Source organism: Aphelocoma coerulescens, chromosome 1 (genome assembly GCF_041296385.1).
Source record: "Aphelocoma coerulescens isolate FSJ_1873_10779 chromosome 1, UR_Acoe_1.0, whole genome shotgun sequence".
NCBI classification, from domain to species: Eukaryota; Metazoa; Chordata; class Aves; order Passeriformes; family Corvidae; genus Aphelocoma; species Aphelocoma coerulescens.
Genome location: NC_091013.1, coordinates 66,512,558 through 66,527,548, shown reverse-complemented (window position 1 = coordinate 66,527,548; position 14,991 = coordinate 66,512,558). Strand labels below are relative to the sequence as shown.

At 42.2% G+C, this 14,991-nt stretch overlaps 1 protein-coding gene across 1 annotated transcript in view; it reads right to left on the bottom strand.

The window, feature by feature from the left end:
* Window positions 1-14,991, bottom strand: part of FAM124A (family with sequence similarity 124 member A) — a 42,968-nt gene that overhangs the window by 7,240 nt on the left and 20,737 nt on the right. The window contains exon 3 of the mRNA XM_069011224.1: window positions 8,809-9,548. Coding sequence (XP_068867325.1) covers window positions 8,809-9,548 — 740 coding nt within the window. The remainder of the gene's footprint in view (window positions 1-8,808; window positions 9,549-14,991) is intronic.

Below are 14,991 nucleotides of genomic sequence, written 5' to 3'. Positions count from 1 at the left end.
ATGTAAAGTGAAAAAGATGGAGCCACAGGAAAAAAAAAAATAAGATGAACTATCTATTAAAAAAACAGAACCACAAACTAATAAAAGGTTTCTAATAACAAGAGGAGTCTTCTGGGGCACGTAATGGATAAATGGCTTGTTCATTTCACCAAAGAGATTATATGTATGACATGACAGAAAGAGCTGAGACTTGGCAACCAAGGAGGTTCTTTGTATCCAGTCTCTAAAAGAGCGCCATACATTGCTGCTTCTAACATCTTGCTAGTGCACATCACATTGTCTTAGTGACCCAGATCTGTCATAGCCATCTTCTGGTTTTTATTGAAGTGATTTTATGGGAAAAAAAAGGATTTTCACATCTGTAAAAAATGCTTTGCTCATTCATGATCTCTTACTAGAGATTATAGGACAGCCAAACCATAGAAGTTCATTTAGATGCTGTAGATGAGTAAATATACATATGTATACTATATATATATATGTAATGAGGTGTGTTAATTCATAACCTATTTCTGTGTAATATAGTAAGCTGTTTCCCTTAATGTCATAAAGAATTATATGAATGAAGAAACTGAGGACAAAAGAGTCAAATATAATGAGTCAGCTGTCAACAAATCATTAGCCAGAAATCACGTTAGACCTCTACACATAACGTTATTTTATTAGTGCAATATGTGAGCCAGTTTGTTTAAAAATTACTCTGCAAGATAAAAGGCTTGTCCATGAAGAAAATACCAGCTGTTTCTTAACAGAAGAATTTTTTGGATAATGCAGATAAAAGAATTTGACATGCTGAAAGTCCACAAACAGGTCACTGCACTCTTTTGATGTTTTTGACCAAGAAAACACTCCTCATAATATTTTGTCAGCATTAACCAAAGGTACAGTATTTTTTCTCAGCAGTAGCTCTGAGATACACTACATGAACTCAACCACCATGCTCAGTGAATCAATCAAAGCACCTTCAGAACATTTCTACTTCTCAGAAAGAAAACAATGGATTGCCTCACCATATCTTATTTTTATGCTATACTTGTGTTTTTGGAGATTTAAGTTGACAATTTGGCAGATCAAGCATCCACAGAAACCAAGGATCCAAGCAAGTGCAGTCTCCCTGTTTGTGAAAAGGATGGAACCACTGGTAGCAACTTGGACAAAACTGCAGCTGAAAACATAAGGCTTTTGGGAATAGATCTGTCCTTGCACTGCAGAGAGTTCTGGGGCCAGTACAAAAGCCTTGCCTTTACCTCGTGCAGGCCGTACCACCTGTCTACCACACCTTTGTCAGGCAGAGCCCAAAGACATTGTGAATAGGATTTAGCTGTCTAGTTAATACAGCCAGTGGGATCTGGAGAACAATTCAACTTTCCCTGAAAAAATTCTTGTGTCTGGTTGGTTAGCTGAATAGCTTTCTATGTCCTTGGGCTGTACTGAGTAGACGCCCATCAACTACAGTCAGAACACAGACTGTAGCTGACAATCTACTTTAGGTATGACATTACTTTTAGGGTTTTGCTATTTTAAACTTTTTTTTCCTAGTTCTTTTAATGTTCCTGTGGACAGACAGAGGCCTTTCATTTTATACAAGGTATTTGCTGTTAACCTTGCTCCTGGGTCACAGCTCCTGGTCAAGTCCAGTTGGCCTAGCAGGAGGTAACGGTGGATGGTGAGGAGAAGGGAGCAAGCACAGCCTGCCCCCAGAATGCCTGCCTGCAGGGCAGGTCAAGTGACATCTCTAATACAGCTTATTTCTGAACAGCTCTGTTTATAGGAGGAACTGCTCACTTTGATAATTTTTTTTTAGATGAGCTAAGATTTAGAAGACCTATTTTCCAATGCTGCTCTTCATTATATGGGCAGAAATGGGGAATAATGGGGAGATATTATTTTAATACTTTCATCTTAAAGCAATGTAACTGAAGACTTTCCTGGCTGTGAGAACACCAGACAGTACAAGCAGCAGTAGTGTACTACAGGTAGAAAGAACACTGTACTACAGGGATCATGTCAGAAGCTCCATCCCATGAAATACTAGTGAATAAAGATTACAGGCTAATCCTGTATTGTAGAGAACTGGATTATGTGGACTAATAAGACTTTTCTATATCTGCATTCTCTAACTTGCCAGAGATCACAGAGGGGATTCAATGATTCAGCCAGGATTAAAAGTCAGGCAAAACTAGCTCCTAGTCCCAGCCAAGGCCATTGACTGTGCTCTCCTGTGCCACCCCGGCACAGCACACCAAGTGCTGCACGCAGCCTGTGCGCTCATGTGACCGCTCCTCTTCAGTTTTTTGAGGAGGCTTCTCTGCCTCCTTAATCCTGCCATTGCCTTTGAAAACATCTTTTCTGAATTCTTTTCTCCAAGTCCTCATCATCGGCCTTCTCAGGGCTTGCTAACGCTCTCGGCATTGCCTGTTGCCTCCCTGCTGCCTGGCAGAGCTGCCTGGCACAGCCATGCTGCCTGCAACAGGCACAAGCACCAGAGAGATGCCAGAGAAGGCGTCAGTCATCTGAGAGGACAAAAACACGATCCAAAGTGACACGTTGATTTTGATCCAAACTCCAAATGCAGGGAGGTAGATTTGTCAGACCTTGCCACAAAGATGTGCAGCAAACCCGGCCACTGACTGAACAGATTAGCTCTCTCACAGAGCACATTTTTTCATCTGGCGCTAATCTGCTGCTCATTTATAATCTCTGCACAAATCTCTGTGAAGCCTGGAGGGATTTAGAGTCTTTGTGTTTTACAATGGGCTGCAGAAGAATTTCATGATGAATATCCGGGAATGCCATAAACAACTTGGGGCAAACCTTTCAGAAGTGCACTTTCAATTTGGGCTGTTGAGATCAAACACAAAAAATCCATGAGTGCTGCTGCAGTCTATTTTAAGTTATATGCTTTTTAAGCAAGCAGATAGAGATCTCCTTAAGCATTATCTGCATTAAGAACTGCCAGCAAGGCTTTGCTGAGGTCAGGACCCAGCCAGCACAGCAATGACATCACCATCTCGAGCCCAGATTTTGCCCGCCTTGCTCAACAGGAGTGTGATGGTGTTTGTTTAATTGTATTAAAACCAGCGGAATTGATCCAGGAAAAAAAAATCAACACAAGAAAAAGTGGCAGTGATTAGTCCTCAGTAGCATCATAATAACTCTTATTTGAAAGGCAAAATGTAGCCAGAAGCACAGCATACCAAAAAGGCAAAATGCACACATTTGATTTAAAATGGAACCTCTTTGAAAAAAGTGGCTTGTAGTGTGTTTACAAAACTAGAAAATTTGAGTGCTTTGTAGCACAAAACCTATTTATTCTCAAGAATTTTTGCTGGGTGTAAAGAGTCACAGGAGATCCTAGAATGCCATGGCATTTAACTGGACTAATAGAAAAGATAAAGTACCTTAGGTTGAAGAAAAACAAGTTAAAAATCTCTCATACGAGCTAGTGGCTGATTCTCTGTGCTCCCCCAAAACCCAGCCATTAGCATTAAGAACAACCAAACACCTATGTCACAAAAAGGAAAGAAAAAATAGACTAAAATACTTTGAAAAAAAGGAGACTAGTATTAGATTTGCAGATTAATTATATCAGCTTAAGGTACCTCCCTTGACTGAGTTGATTTTTGCTCCAAAAGCGTGTCCTCTCCACCAATTTCATAGGAAATTAATATAATTTTTGTAAACGTGCCCTGTATGCATCCTTGCTTGTTGTAAGATATAGAATGGTTTAGGTTGGAAGAGACTTTAAAGATCGTATAGCTCCAAACCCCTGCCATGGGCTGGGACACCTTCTACTAGACCAGGCTGCTCAAAGCCCAATCCAGCCTGGCCTTGAACACTTCGAGGGATGGGGCATTCACAATTTCTCTGGGCAATCTGTGCCAGTGGATGCTTTTATTTCCTTTCTTCCTCTTTGTACTCAATTCTGCTCTATCTGCACTATTAATTCAGCAAGCTTGAAGGTTTTTCTTACCTCCATTTTCCTTCCTGCAGACGAAACAGTTCTCTACAAAAGTGCCCTTTCTTTGCCTGTTTTTGTCCTTTTGCCTTCTCTGACTCTGCTTCAGTTGCCTTTCTTTCTCTTTTCCACTTGTACCTAGCTGTAGGTACCCCAGTCTGTGGGAGTGGGACTGTGTTTTCTTTCCTTTATCTCACAGAGTCTGTTCTTTGTGATGCTTTGAGTAACAGGGGTGAGATGATTTCACTGCATTTAAGACTACAGGTATACATTGTATCACCCAGTCTGACCTTTGTTAAACATTTTACAAATCATTTAAGCCATTTCTTTACAGAGCATGTTGACACTTTGGGCAGACTAAAGCATTTCCGTTTTCAGGATACTAAATAACTCTATGCTTCCATCAGGGGCATGACAAAGGTGCCACAAAGTCCAGGGCCTATAATGATATAGCTATATAATACCTATAATGATGGCAGATTGACTAAGGCTTCTAGAATATTTACACATTTGATCAAGGTCATATGAATGCTAGACGGCCATCAAGCATTGATGGCCAACTGGAAAACAGGGGAAGGAGAAGCAACACTGCCTTGTGGTGGACAGGAAAGGCAGAGCCAGGTGAAGTCTGGAATGATTTGGTGGGTCAGCTGAAGTACGTGCAACCATGATCACACTGATCCATGTCCTAAAGCTCTCAATGGAAAAACAACTAGACCCTGAGACTCCAAGATTTGCCTCTCCTTGGCCAAGATAAATTTGAGAGCAAACCGTTCTTCGTGCTGCACAGGAGAGTAAAATGTTTCTTTTAGTTTCAGCTGGGGCTGAGGAAGAAAAGCTTTCTCCAAACCTCATATCTTGTATTTATTTTGACCTCATCAGCTCAGTAACATCCACCCATGCCCATATATCTAAGACAAGGTATTTTCTGCATTGTCTAAGTCCTCTTGTCGCAGCTCCTTGCTTCAGTTGTGCCACTACCTCTGCTCCTAAAACATGATACCACTTCTCAACTCAAGATTACAGTTGCCCTGTACAGATAAGAACATTGGCCGATTAATTCAGCAAATCAGCTAAAAAAAGAATCCCTCTACCTCCTCATAAGCTGTGATCTGCTAACATTTACAGTGTTATTTCAAGGATGCCTTATAAAGCAACACTAGGCAGAAAACAGCCACCTCATAAACTGCACAGAACCCCTCTGGCATGTAAAACAGCAGCAAGTCCTATGCTTAAGTGCTGAGTCTCTACCTAGGCAAGATACTAATTTTGCTGCTGTCCATCTTCCTCCTGGTTATGTCTGCAGGTTCCATCTCAGGCAAAGTGGCTAGGAAATCCTGCTAAAATATTATTTTACTTTTCCTACCCAATCCAGAGATGTTCTCATAATTTAAAGAAGCCATCTGTGCACTTTGTACTCTCTGCTCACTATCCTTGCTTCACAAACGTGCATGGCCAAGCCAGTCCAATCAGTAATTAACCTTTCCTGCTTCCCACATTGCACTGCCAGGAGTGCAAGTTCATTAGCACTTCGTCTGTCTCTGTGTGGATTATGCCCAGAGGCAGCCAAGAATCTGGACAAGACCTACAAATCCGGCGGTATATTCAGTATACCAGTACATGGTAAATTCTTAGCTACGTTATTTACATATTCTTCCCACTGCTCTGGTAAGCGCTCCCCAGAGCTCCTGCTTCTGGGCTTAGCTCTGGTGAAGCACTGTGGGTGTCTTCCCACAGGATGCAATCGTGTTCCTAAGCCTTGCTCCTGCTCCAGTGAACCCTTTGCCTCAGCTGTTACATAGCTGCACCCTTGGAGCAATTTGCCAACATGTAAAAGCTACTGTGACAAAATAATTCTGAAAGGCTTGCCTGCAAATGAAGGAATAGTTTCTTGGCATTAAACAGATTTATCTTACCCATGAATAACTTTGTTTTCTCTTGAACTGACTTTATTTAAGCCCCTTGATAATTGCATTTGCAAAATGGATTAAGAACATGGATCAATCTGTCTGGCAAGTATCCAAGTCCCTGTCAGGACAAGCAAGAGGTCACATCTCGTTAGCCTAAACATGGAAGTATACTCAAACCTCAAGCTCTGCCTGCAATTTAATAGGGATGTCAATCTACCATTTTTGGTACCATTATAATTTTAAAAAGGTGCAATATCTGTATAAAGTAAACAAAAACATTCTGATGATTACTAAGTACCAACTGATATGATATGCAGGCTGAAAAATACTGAGAGGTCATTGTTTAAGCGTATATAACTGGAAAGACAAAAGTTACAATCAATGCTGTGGCATGGATAATATTGCTAATAGCAATTCTCTGTGAGAAGTCAAAATGTAGTCCTGTTACTTTCAGGGGTTAGATACTATAATTGCTTTGAAATTAGAATGAATGAAAAGAATACAAGGAGTCTGTGGATCACCAAATCTGGTGTTTCCTATAACCCATGCTCCACCATCTCCTCTCCCTAAGTGACCATCCTGCCTTAAATTAAGGTATTAACCTGCTTGCACCTGCTGGGTGGCTGTTATGTAATTAGCTATCAATATGTACTAAAATCTATTTATTGGTAAGTTCTTGTTCCTGTGTCAGAACAGTCATTTAGTGAAACAGCCTTTTCCTGTTCCTGCTGTTTACCTTGTGGTCTGTCTTCCAGTCAGAGCTCCCTTCAGACTTATTTTGGTTGGGCTCAGGTGACCCTACTCTACCAGCTTCCCACTGTAAGACAGTCTCTTCATTCCTCTGCACAGGGTGAGAGCCCTTCCCGGTCCTTGCACCTTTCTGAGGTTGCCCTTCTGGAGTCCAGAGCCGAAGACAGGTGAGGCCCTTGGGACCCTGTGCAATGGCACAAACACTTCCCATGTTTCTTACAGAATAGTAACTCTGACACACCAGAGATTGAAATTTTCTTTTCATCATCATGTTGCACTGGTGTGGCTGTAGGTATCTGAGTAACAAGATATCTTCCCAGTGATTTAGCTGTACAGCTCCACTTCTGATTGTGCAGACTTGCTTAAAACCCATATACCAGGACCCAGTTTTATGACTTTACAATGGCGTAAGTTAGATCCAAAGTTTCTGTTTCCCTCCACTTTGCATATACTAAACTTCTTTTGCTTCACCACATTTCCAAAGTGATGAATTCCGTTTCTGTAACTTCATTCTCATTTGCCATTTTGTCCTCCTGTTCAGAACCATCATCCTCACAGAAAACAGAAATGAAGATCAATTGTACTTGCAGGCCATACTTAGGCAGTTTCTGCTCTTCTCTTTTTGTAAATCTTACTCCGATTTCCTTTGCTCAGAAGTCTCACTTTACCTCTGTACTGCCTAGCACTTGTTACTTCTGAAAATTTTCTGGGTTTAAACCAGAAGCCCTATTTAAAAGCCCTATTTTTTGTTTTTACCCTTCCCTTCAATTTACTTGAAAACAGTGTAAGGTCCTATAAACCAAAGTTATATCACATAGCAGAAACCTTCTGAGAAAGAACAGGGAAAAGAGGACATAGGTGACAGTGGTTGCTGTGTATAAGTTTGGTGATGACTCCTGTCAGCTTCATTTTGTAACTTATCTCAGGCTAACACAGAAATTACTGAAGCGCAATCTGTAACCCTGACAAATTGGTGACTCTCTTGCCAGATGGGCAAGGGAGCTGCCCTTCTCAGCTCTTTACATGTGTTATTTAGCTCCGGCATGTGATTTCTCTGAGGGTGGCATCTGCAAAGCAGCATCAAAAGGTTCCACTACCTCCTGGATGTGACTCACCAGAGCAGAGATGTCCTGTGTACCTGGATTTTCAGTCTGAGGAACTACAAACCCAGAGGCACTGTGCTACAGAGGGTTGTCCACACCCCTCTGCATGCTGGAAAGTCTGTACTGTGGAAGGATGGCACCCACAATGCTTCTTCCACAGCAACAAGGTCAGACAACTGGACAAGCCACATGAATGAAATCCACTCCAAAAGAAAACCCTTTGAAATCTGAACAACAGCCTCGTAAAGGTGAGGGACTGTGCTTCTTGATTTGAATGTAAGCAGCAATAAATAACTCTGCAGTGCAAAAATGCACATTAACCTGGCTCTGGATTGCCACATATACCCCTGTGCAGGGCAGGCAGCTATTAAGAGCTTGCTGCTTATCCTTTAATCTCCCTTGGATGTGGTGTGGTGGAGCAGAGCATGCTGATATATTGCCCAGATATGGTGCCTACAGATGTCCTAACAAACAAACTCTCAGCATTCGGATATGAGCACTTGAGATTAGTTCAAAAAGAGAGTCTGTGGGAATGTCTCTCAGTCTGCTCTTCAGGATGCATTTCTTTTCCTCCATCACCTCTCTCTTCATCCTGATAATCACTGTGCAAAAGAGAGATGCAGTTTGTCACCCAGTGATGCTAGAAAATAATGAGTACCATCAGGAGTTTTGCTTGTCATCCATAAAAGCCTCATAACTGAGGGCTATTTTAAAACTCCCTGTCAGTTCTGTGCCCATACTTCTTATAAAACTTACACTCACCAGCCATGATTTCTCCACTTGGGCTCGTAATTCCTTCTGTCTTCGTTTTTTTAAACAGCTATCTCATCTCACCTCACATCACTCTTAGCATAAACTGAGGTTGACTGATATCTGCATAACACCATTCACTGCTTTTGTGATCAGTTACATAACACAGCAAGGGGTTTCAAGTTCTTTCTTCAGCTGTATTGTCCTGTCTCTTTCTCCAAGGACAGAACAAAAAAACCAACCAACCAACAACAAAAAAGGCAACTGTCAATGCAGGTTAAGCTTTCCTGCACAAAATCAAGAAATGTGCTTCTATTTCCCTCTGTACTGAGCTTACCTGCAAAAGGATCCTATTTCCATCGTGGTCTTCTGTCTGCCACCTGCCTTCGCTGATGGGGCTGCAAGGGTTGGGCAAGAGAGGCACAAGCTGTCCCACATCTTTTACTCTGAACTCCAGCACGGCTGACTCTGTCCTCACTGGCACCTGGCCCTTTGGGAGTTTTTTTAAAGAAAATTGAATGTCTATTTCCATGTTAGAATAGACAGGAAAAACACAAAAGTCCGCTTTTTTCTGACACATTGGTCTTTTCAATATTAACTCATACAATTTCAAGATGTCCACAAAATTTTCATTCCTACAGTATATGGTGAAGCGGATCATTTCCTTCCCGTAGTGCACTGGACGAATGGCCCACAGAGGAGTCTCTGGAGCCAAAGTGTAGAAGTCTTGGCTGCATGGCATGTAAGGGAGGAATTTCCCATGCATTAGCTCTGTGTGGTGGTAATGCCACGGTGGCCGCTGAAAAGTTTCATGGAGCTGCAAGATCGGTTCTTCTCCATACTCCTCCTGCAGGAACAGAATGACAGCAAGGGCTGGCTGAGAAACACCAGCCTTCACCGGCTTCCTGCGCTTCCTGGGCACTCGTCTTTCTGAGACCCGAAACAGCTGCAGGTCTGGATGGATCCAGGCTAGAAGCTTATCGATGGCCTGCTGAAGAGACTTGGATTCACCTGGGTCTGTGATAATATGTACACTAACAAGGAATGGGTCCTGTATGCCTTCCACAGAAAGTTCACCTGAAATATTAAAAAAAAGTCCTTTAAGATTTGCAACCAAGTTGACAACACTTAGGTGATTCTTAAAGGAGAAACAGTCTACTCAGCCACAGTGGGCTTTTTTGTTTTCCATCTCTCTGAAGCTCCCTTGTAGTAAACAAACAAAAAGAAAGTACAGTGATATAGCAACCAGGAAAATAATCAGAAGCCAGAGAAAAGTTTCATCAAGCATACCGTAAGAGCTGCTGTCTCTCTGAGATAGCATCCAAAAGATGTTACTTGACGTGCATTTCTGTGTAAGAAAAGAGCTGTTCCATAGAGTTGAGAGGTAGGAAAGACAAAAATACTGACCAACAGTGGGGTTATAAGGGACAATAATGATGTGCAGAATGATAAGGGTGGAGAGTCTTCATCCCACCTTGTTTCCATTTTTGCCAGTTGGCTCAGGGCATGGAAATCACATCACTGAACTCCACTCTATCATCCTGACACTGGAGTTTTACACACAGTTAAGTGTTTTGTATCCTGGAGGCAACTGTTCTAATAAGTAAGGCAATGTTTGTAGGGAAAGGTAATATCTTTTATTAGACCAACTGATATAGCAGGTAAAAAAAAAGCAGACAAGCAAGCCTCCAGGCACACAGGTCCTTCTTTAGGAAAATATATTACTTGTCCCTACAAATCCTGCACTGCTTGCATCTTCAGACTATCAAGACTGTAATACTACTGCTTCAAGTAGTATTTCTTAAGATTAAGGAAGACTTTTAAAGGGAGGAGGCACAAAAAATTACACTTACTTGGGGGAAAAAAGAAACCTTTACTTAGCCTTGGCAATGTTCACAGGGGCTCTATCTGTGTCCCTGAAACTTCTCTGATAGCCCAGCAGAGCAATGGCTGGTTGGAGGTCTGGGGAGAAATTGTTACTTCTGTTCTGCTGGAGTTACATGCCAATAAAGAGGCATGGTGATCCAAGATAGTTTAATAAATTAATCATGTAACCTTGATATTTTTGCTGAAACGGTTCCCCCTGTGTGGTATTCTGAAACCACCTCCATGTCTGAGACCCTGAACTTGGGCACAAAGCCTAAATGTGAGAAGCCTTAGAAAGGCTTCCCAAGCTTTTCATTGTGCAGACCACATTTAATACAGGGATTGTCTCAAAGGCTATTTCCCCTCCTATTAGCAATCAGTACAAACCTCTCCCTTCTCCCTCCTGGCATTGGAACAACATTCTTGTGATACTTCACCAGTTGCTTTAATGGAAAAGCAGCTTTATAAGAGTAGTGTGTTTTAGTTGTCTTTCAATATAGAATAACTGCAAGACCCAAAGAAAATTTAGATGCAGCTGCATAGCTCTGCAGACAGAGATGACTGGTAAACATAACATCGGCCTCAATTTAGAAGATGCAGAAAGACACGGTATGCAGAGCAAATAGCAAGAGTGCATCTTGCCCAGGGGAGATAAAGAAAAATCAAGTAAGTAATCAAAAACACAATTACAGCAGAGTTCTTGTATCTCTGCATGAAATGGGTGATGTGGAGTGACTTTGTCAGATGGCTAATGGAAGGAAAAAAAATTGAAGCAAAAAGAAAAACGGTGCCTCATGTGGCAAGAGGCTTTGCTGTGGCAATCATTACTGGTAGGTAATTCTTTGAGATACCCCCTGTGGGTAGTCACAATGTGGGAGAAAGACAAAAGGGGTGTGGGGAGAGGTCCTCTCATGGTCCTCTACATTGGACAGCAGAACAGGAAAGAAAACAAATTGCAGAGGACAGTGATCTAATAAAACCTGAAAGAAAGTAATCACCATAACTACGCAGTCATTCTTTTTCTAAGACTGGAATAGAAGATGTTCAGCTTTTTTCTCTCTCTGATTCCTTTGTTACACAAATACTATCAAAGCCTGCAACAAGTGACAGGCTTGATATTTATGCATATAAATGACTGCAGCTCTGAAAGAAGCCTGGGCACAACAATGTGAAGCAGAGAGCCATCGTTGCTGTCGGCTTCTTTCTCTGCATTAAAAAAAGAAAAATCCCCGAGCACGGCTTTTTTACCCTCTTGTTGCTCAGCATGGTGCATGGACACTGAACAGCTAAAGCATTTTTCAGAAGTGGAGCCTTGTGGGAGCCAGTGGCAGCATTAGTATTCTGCAGCCATCGCTGCCTGTGCCCATCAGCACCAGATGCTCGCAGAACCAGCCTCAGAGGCAGAGCACAAAGCCATCCTTAGGAGCCAGAGTTATAGAGAGCAGAGCAAATTATCTCTTCTTTTTGAGCTAGCAGCAACTGTGAGTGTAACAGATCAGTACAGAAAGAGCTTCAGTTCTATTTTATGTTAGCAAAGATGCTTTTACTGCACCACTTTTACATGTTTTGTTATGTGGCTTCTGTGCTTCTAAAATGGCAGCCCTTTCTGTCTGGAGAAGAAAAAGAGAAACTTAAGCAGAAGTATGAGGCAAGGAGAAACTTTCCCCGAAATAAGTTGCAAATTGTTTCTATGTTGCTAACAAGTCTTTTTCCTTCATCTGACAAAGAAGGAGGGGAAACAACACCATTTCTCATGACACAGAACAATTTGCCCCAGGGGAAATTGTTACAGAAGCAAATGAAAGCTCTGCATATGTATTAGCCTTCCTGTGCTACTAGTTAATCCCATGGAAAATATCAAAATGCTGAGACATCTATTTGAAAATAAGCTTCACAGTTCTCACAGCTATTACATTTTTTCTCTTCCTATGACAGAAGAGGATTAGGTCTCTTTGAGTTGGCAAAGCACTAACTTTGCTAAAAGGTAATTACTACCAGGACTGAAAGAGTATTTTACAATTCTAAACGTTTTACTCCTCTGCCAGGTAGCATTAACCACCTATGAGATGTTAAAGCAGCCAGCCCAAATGCTGTGGAGCTGCTACACTTGACCTCTTAAAGCTGGGAGTGGAAGGTGGCCCTGATATTTTAGGATTGTATGGGTCCCTCTCTACATACTATTTTTATTTTGTTGCTGATGCAGTATTGCTGAGCAGAGATAAAAGAAAGACCTACAAAGCAGAATGGCAGTCCAGCCCTGTAATTCTTCCTGCCCTCCTTTCCCTGCCTTCCTTTCCCTGCCCAGAAACAGGACATTTTCATCAGCAAAACAGTATGAAAGAAAGCAGTGGGTCCTGTCAAGTCTGCCTGTGCCAGCTACCTCATTTTGGTATGACTTCTCTGAAACTGAAGCTGCCTGGGCCTGGGGACAGACAGGACAGGTACCTACCTGTCTATCCCAGTTGTCCACATCCCCTGCTGTGTGCATGGAGAGATGCAGCCTCTGAAAAACCTGTGGAGGATGATCTTGCCTTCCTCACTGTTTTCCTCCACTCTCACTCTGTAGGGAACAGCAGCACCTGCACAGGACAACCCTCTTGGCATCCAGAGCTGCCTGGCTGGATGGCTATGAGCTGGTGAAACATGTAGAGAAGAGATCTGATGAGGAGCAGCTGACGGAGCTGGTGGTGTACAGCCTAGAGAAAAGGAGGCTCATCGGAGACCTTATTACTCTCTACAGCTGCCTGAATGAGGGTGTAGCCAGGTGGGGGTGAGTCCCTCCAAAACGGCCTCAAGTTGATCCAGTGGAGGCTTAGACTGCATAGTAGGAACAATCTTTTCACCAAAAGGGTTGTCAAGCTTCGTAACAGGCTGTCCATGGAAGTGGTGGAGTTCCCATCCCTGGAGGTAATTAAAGGACATGTAGATGTGGCATATGGGGACAAGGTTTAGTGGTGGACTTGACAGTGCTGGGTTAATGGCTGGACTCGATGATCTTAAGAGGGCTTTTCCAACCTAAATGACTTCATGATTCTCTGATCTAGTGACACAAATATCCATGGGTGAAGTGAGAAGCAATGGGTTAAGTGGCTGGGGGGGCAGCCACCACCCCTGAGAGGTGCCAAAAGGACTCAGGTATCTGGTAACACCATTCTTGCTGCCTGGGAAGGCAGGGCTCTGGCCCAAGGCAGCTTCCTCTTTTATACCATGACATACCCAGGCTGCATTCCCTCTGGAGGTGCCCTGAGCAAAGACCTATTCCTTCTCATGGCAGTGTTCCAAGTACTTTTTTATTTCAGGAGAAGTCACCACCTTCAGCAGTCTTGATGAGATCTGATTTTTCAGGCTTCTCCAGTGGACTAAACTCATCCCATAGTAAAGCTTAGGAAGGATATAAGTACCTGTCTCCCTGAAATGTCTCTCCTAAGCCTGTGTTGGTGAAACAAACCTAAAGACCTCTCAGACTTACCAGGAGATATTTAATGAAGAGTTACCTACAGAGTTAAGTAAACCTGGTAAGTATTGTAAGATAGGACTGAATTTGTAACAAAGTGAGATTTTAGGCAGACTGGCTCTGGTCCCAGTTTGTGCATGTGAAAGAGCATTTCCGAACTGTGGCAGACATTTTCAATTTTCTAGCCACATACATTTGCAATCTTCTATCCAGGAAACTCAGAGGAAATATCAAACCAAAAATACTTGACAATACTTTTTTTTTTCCTGACCAGCAATATTTCATTGAGAATCTGAACACTGGAACACCAATTTCCATTTTTACCACTGCAGCATGCTGCTTCATGGGAACCAACATCTGAACCTGTCTTATGCCATACAGACCAGATTCCTCTATTGCTACATCAGGCAGTAAGACTTCAAATTTCATTTGACCAAATTGCATGATGCAGTACCAGAGATGTAAATTGGGCAACAGGAGAGGTTCAGAGTGAATTTGCCAAGCCTCTGAACTGCAACTCCCATCAAGCAGTACTTCATTATCAAGAAATAACTGCTATTAGGAAGTAATGAAATAATTCAAAACCAAATGCTACAAAGCAGCATATTTTTTCACTGTTAATCAATCAGAATATTTCAACTGTGGGAATGTAAAATAATCCCAAACACTGTATAAATAATGTCAAAAAAAAAAGGCACTATAATATTTCCAACCAAATTTTCCCAGGATTTCTGTTACACAGAAAGTATGAGTATTTCCCTACTTCAATCACACTGCAAAACACAATGAAATGTCAAAACAATAGCATTTCTCAGTGAACAGGACCTTCAGATTTTATCTGAGTCCAAGGCCAGAGTGATCCTTTTAGGTGTACTAATTGAAAGGCTCATTGGCCAACACAAAATCAGAGGCTATTTCCATAAACAAGGAGCATCACTTTATGGGCAGCTGCAACAGAAGCAGTAACTGGACACCTCTGGCAGCAGAACCCACCGGGTTGGTCATGCTTTGATGAATTATGCAGCATCAATAATCTTTTGAACAAGCAGGATGTGACAGATTCACCAGCTCCTCCATTCTCTTTCCCTGCTGTTTAATAGCATCTGACAAATGCAATGCTGCTGGATAATGTGCTTCTCAGCCTGCCCTGCTTTGCACACCACCTTGAACTCAGAAACAATGTTCAGAAACAAGAAGAAA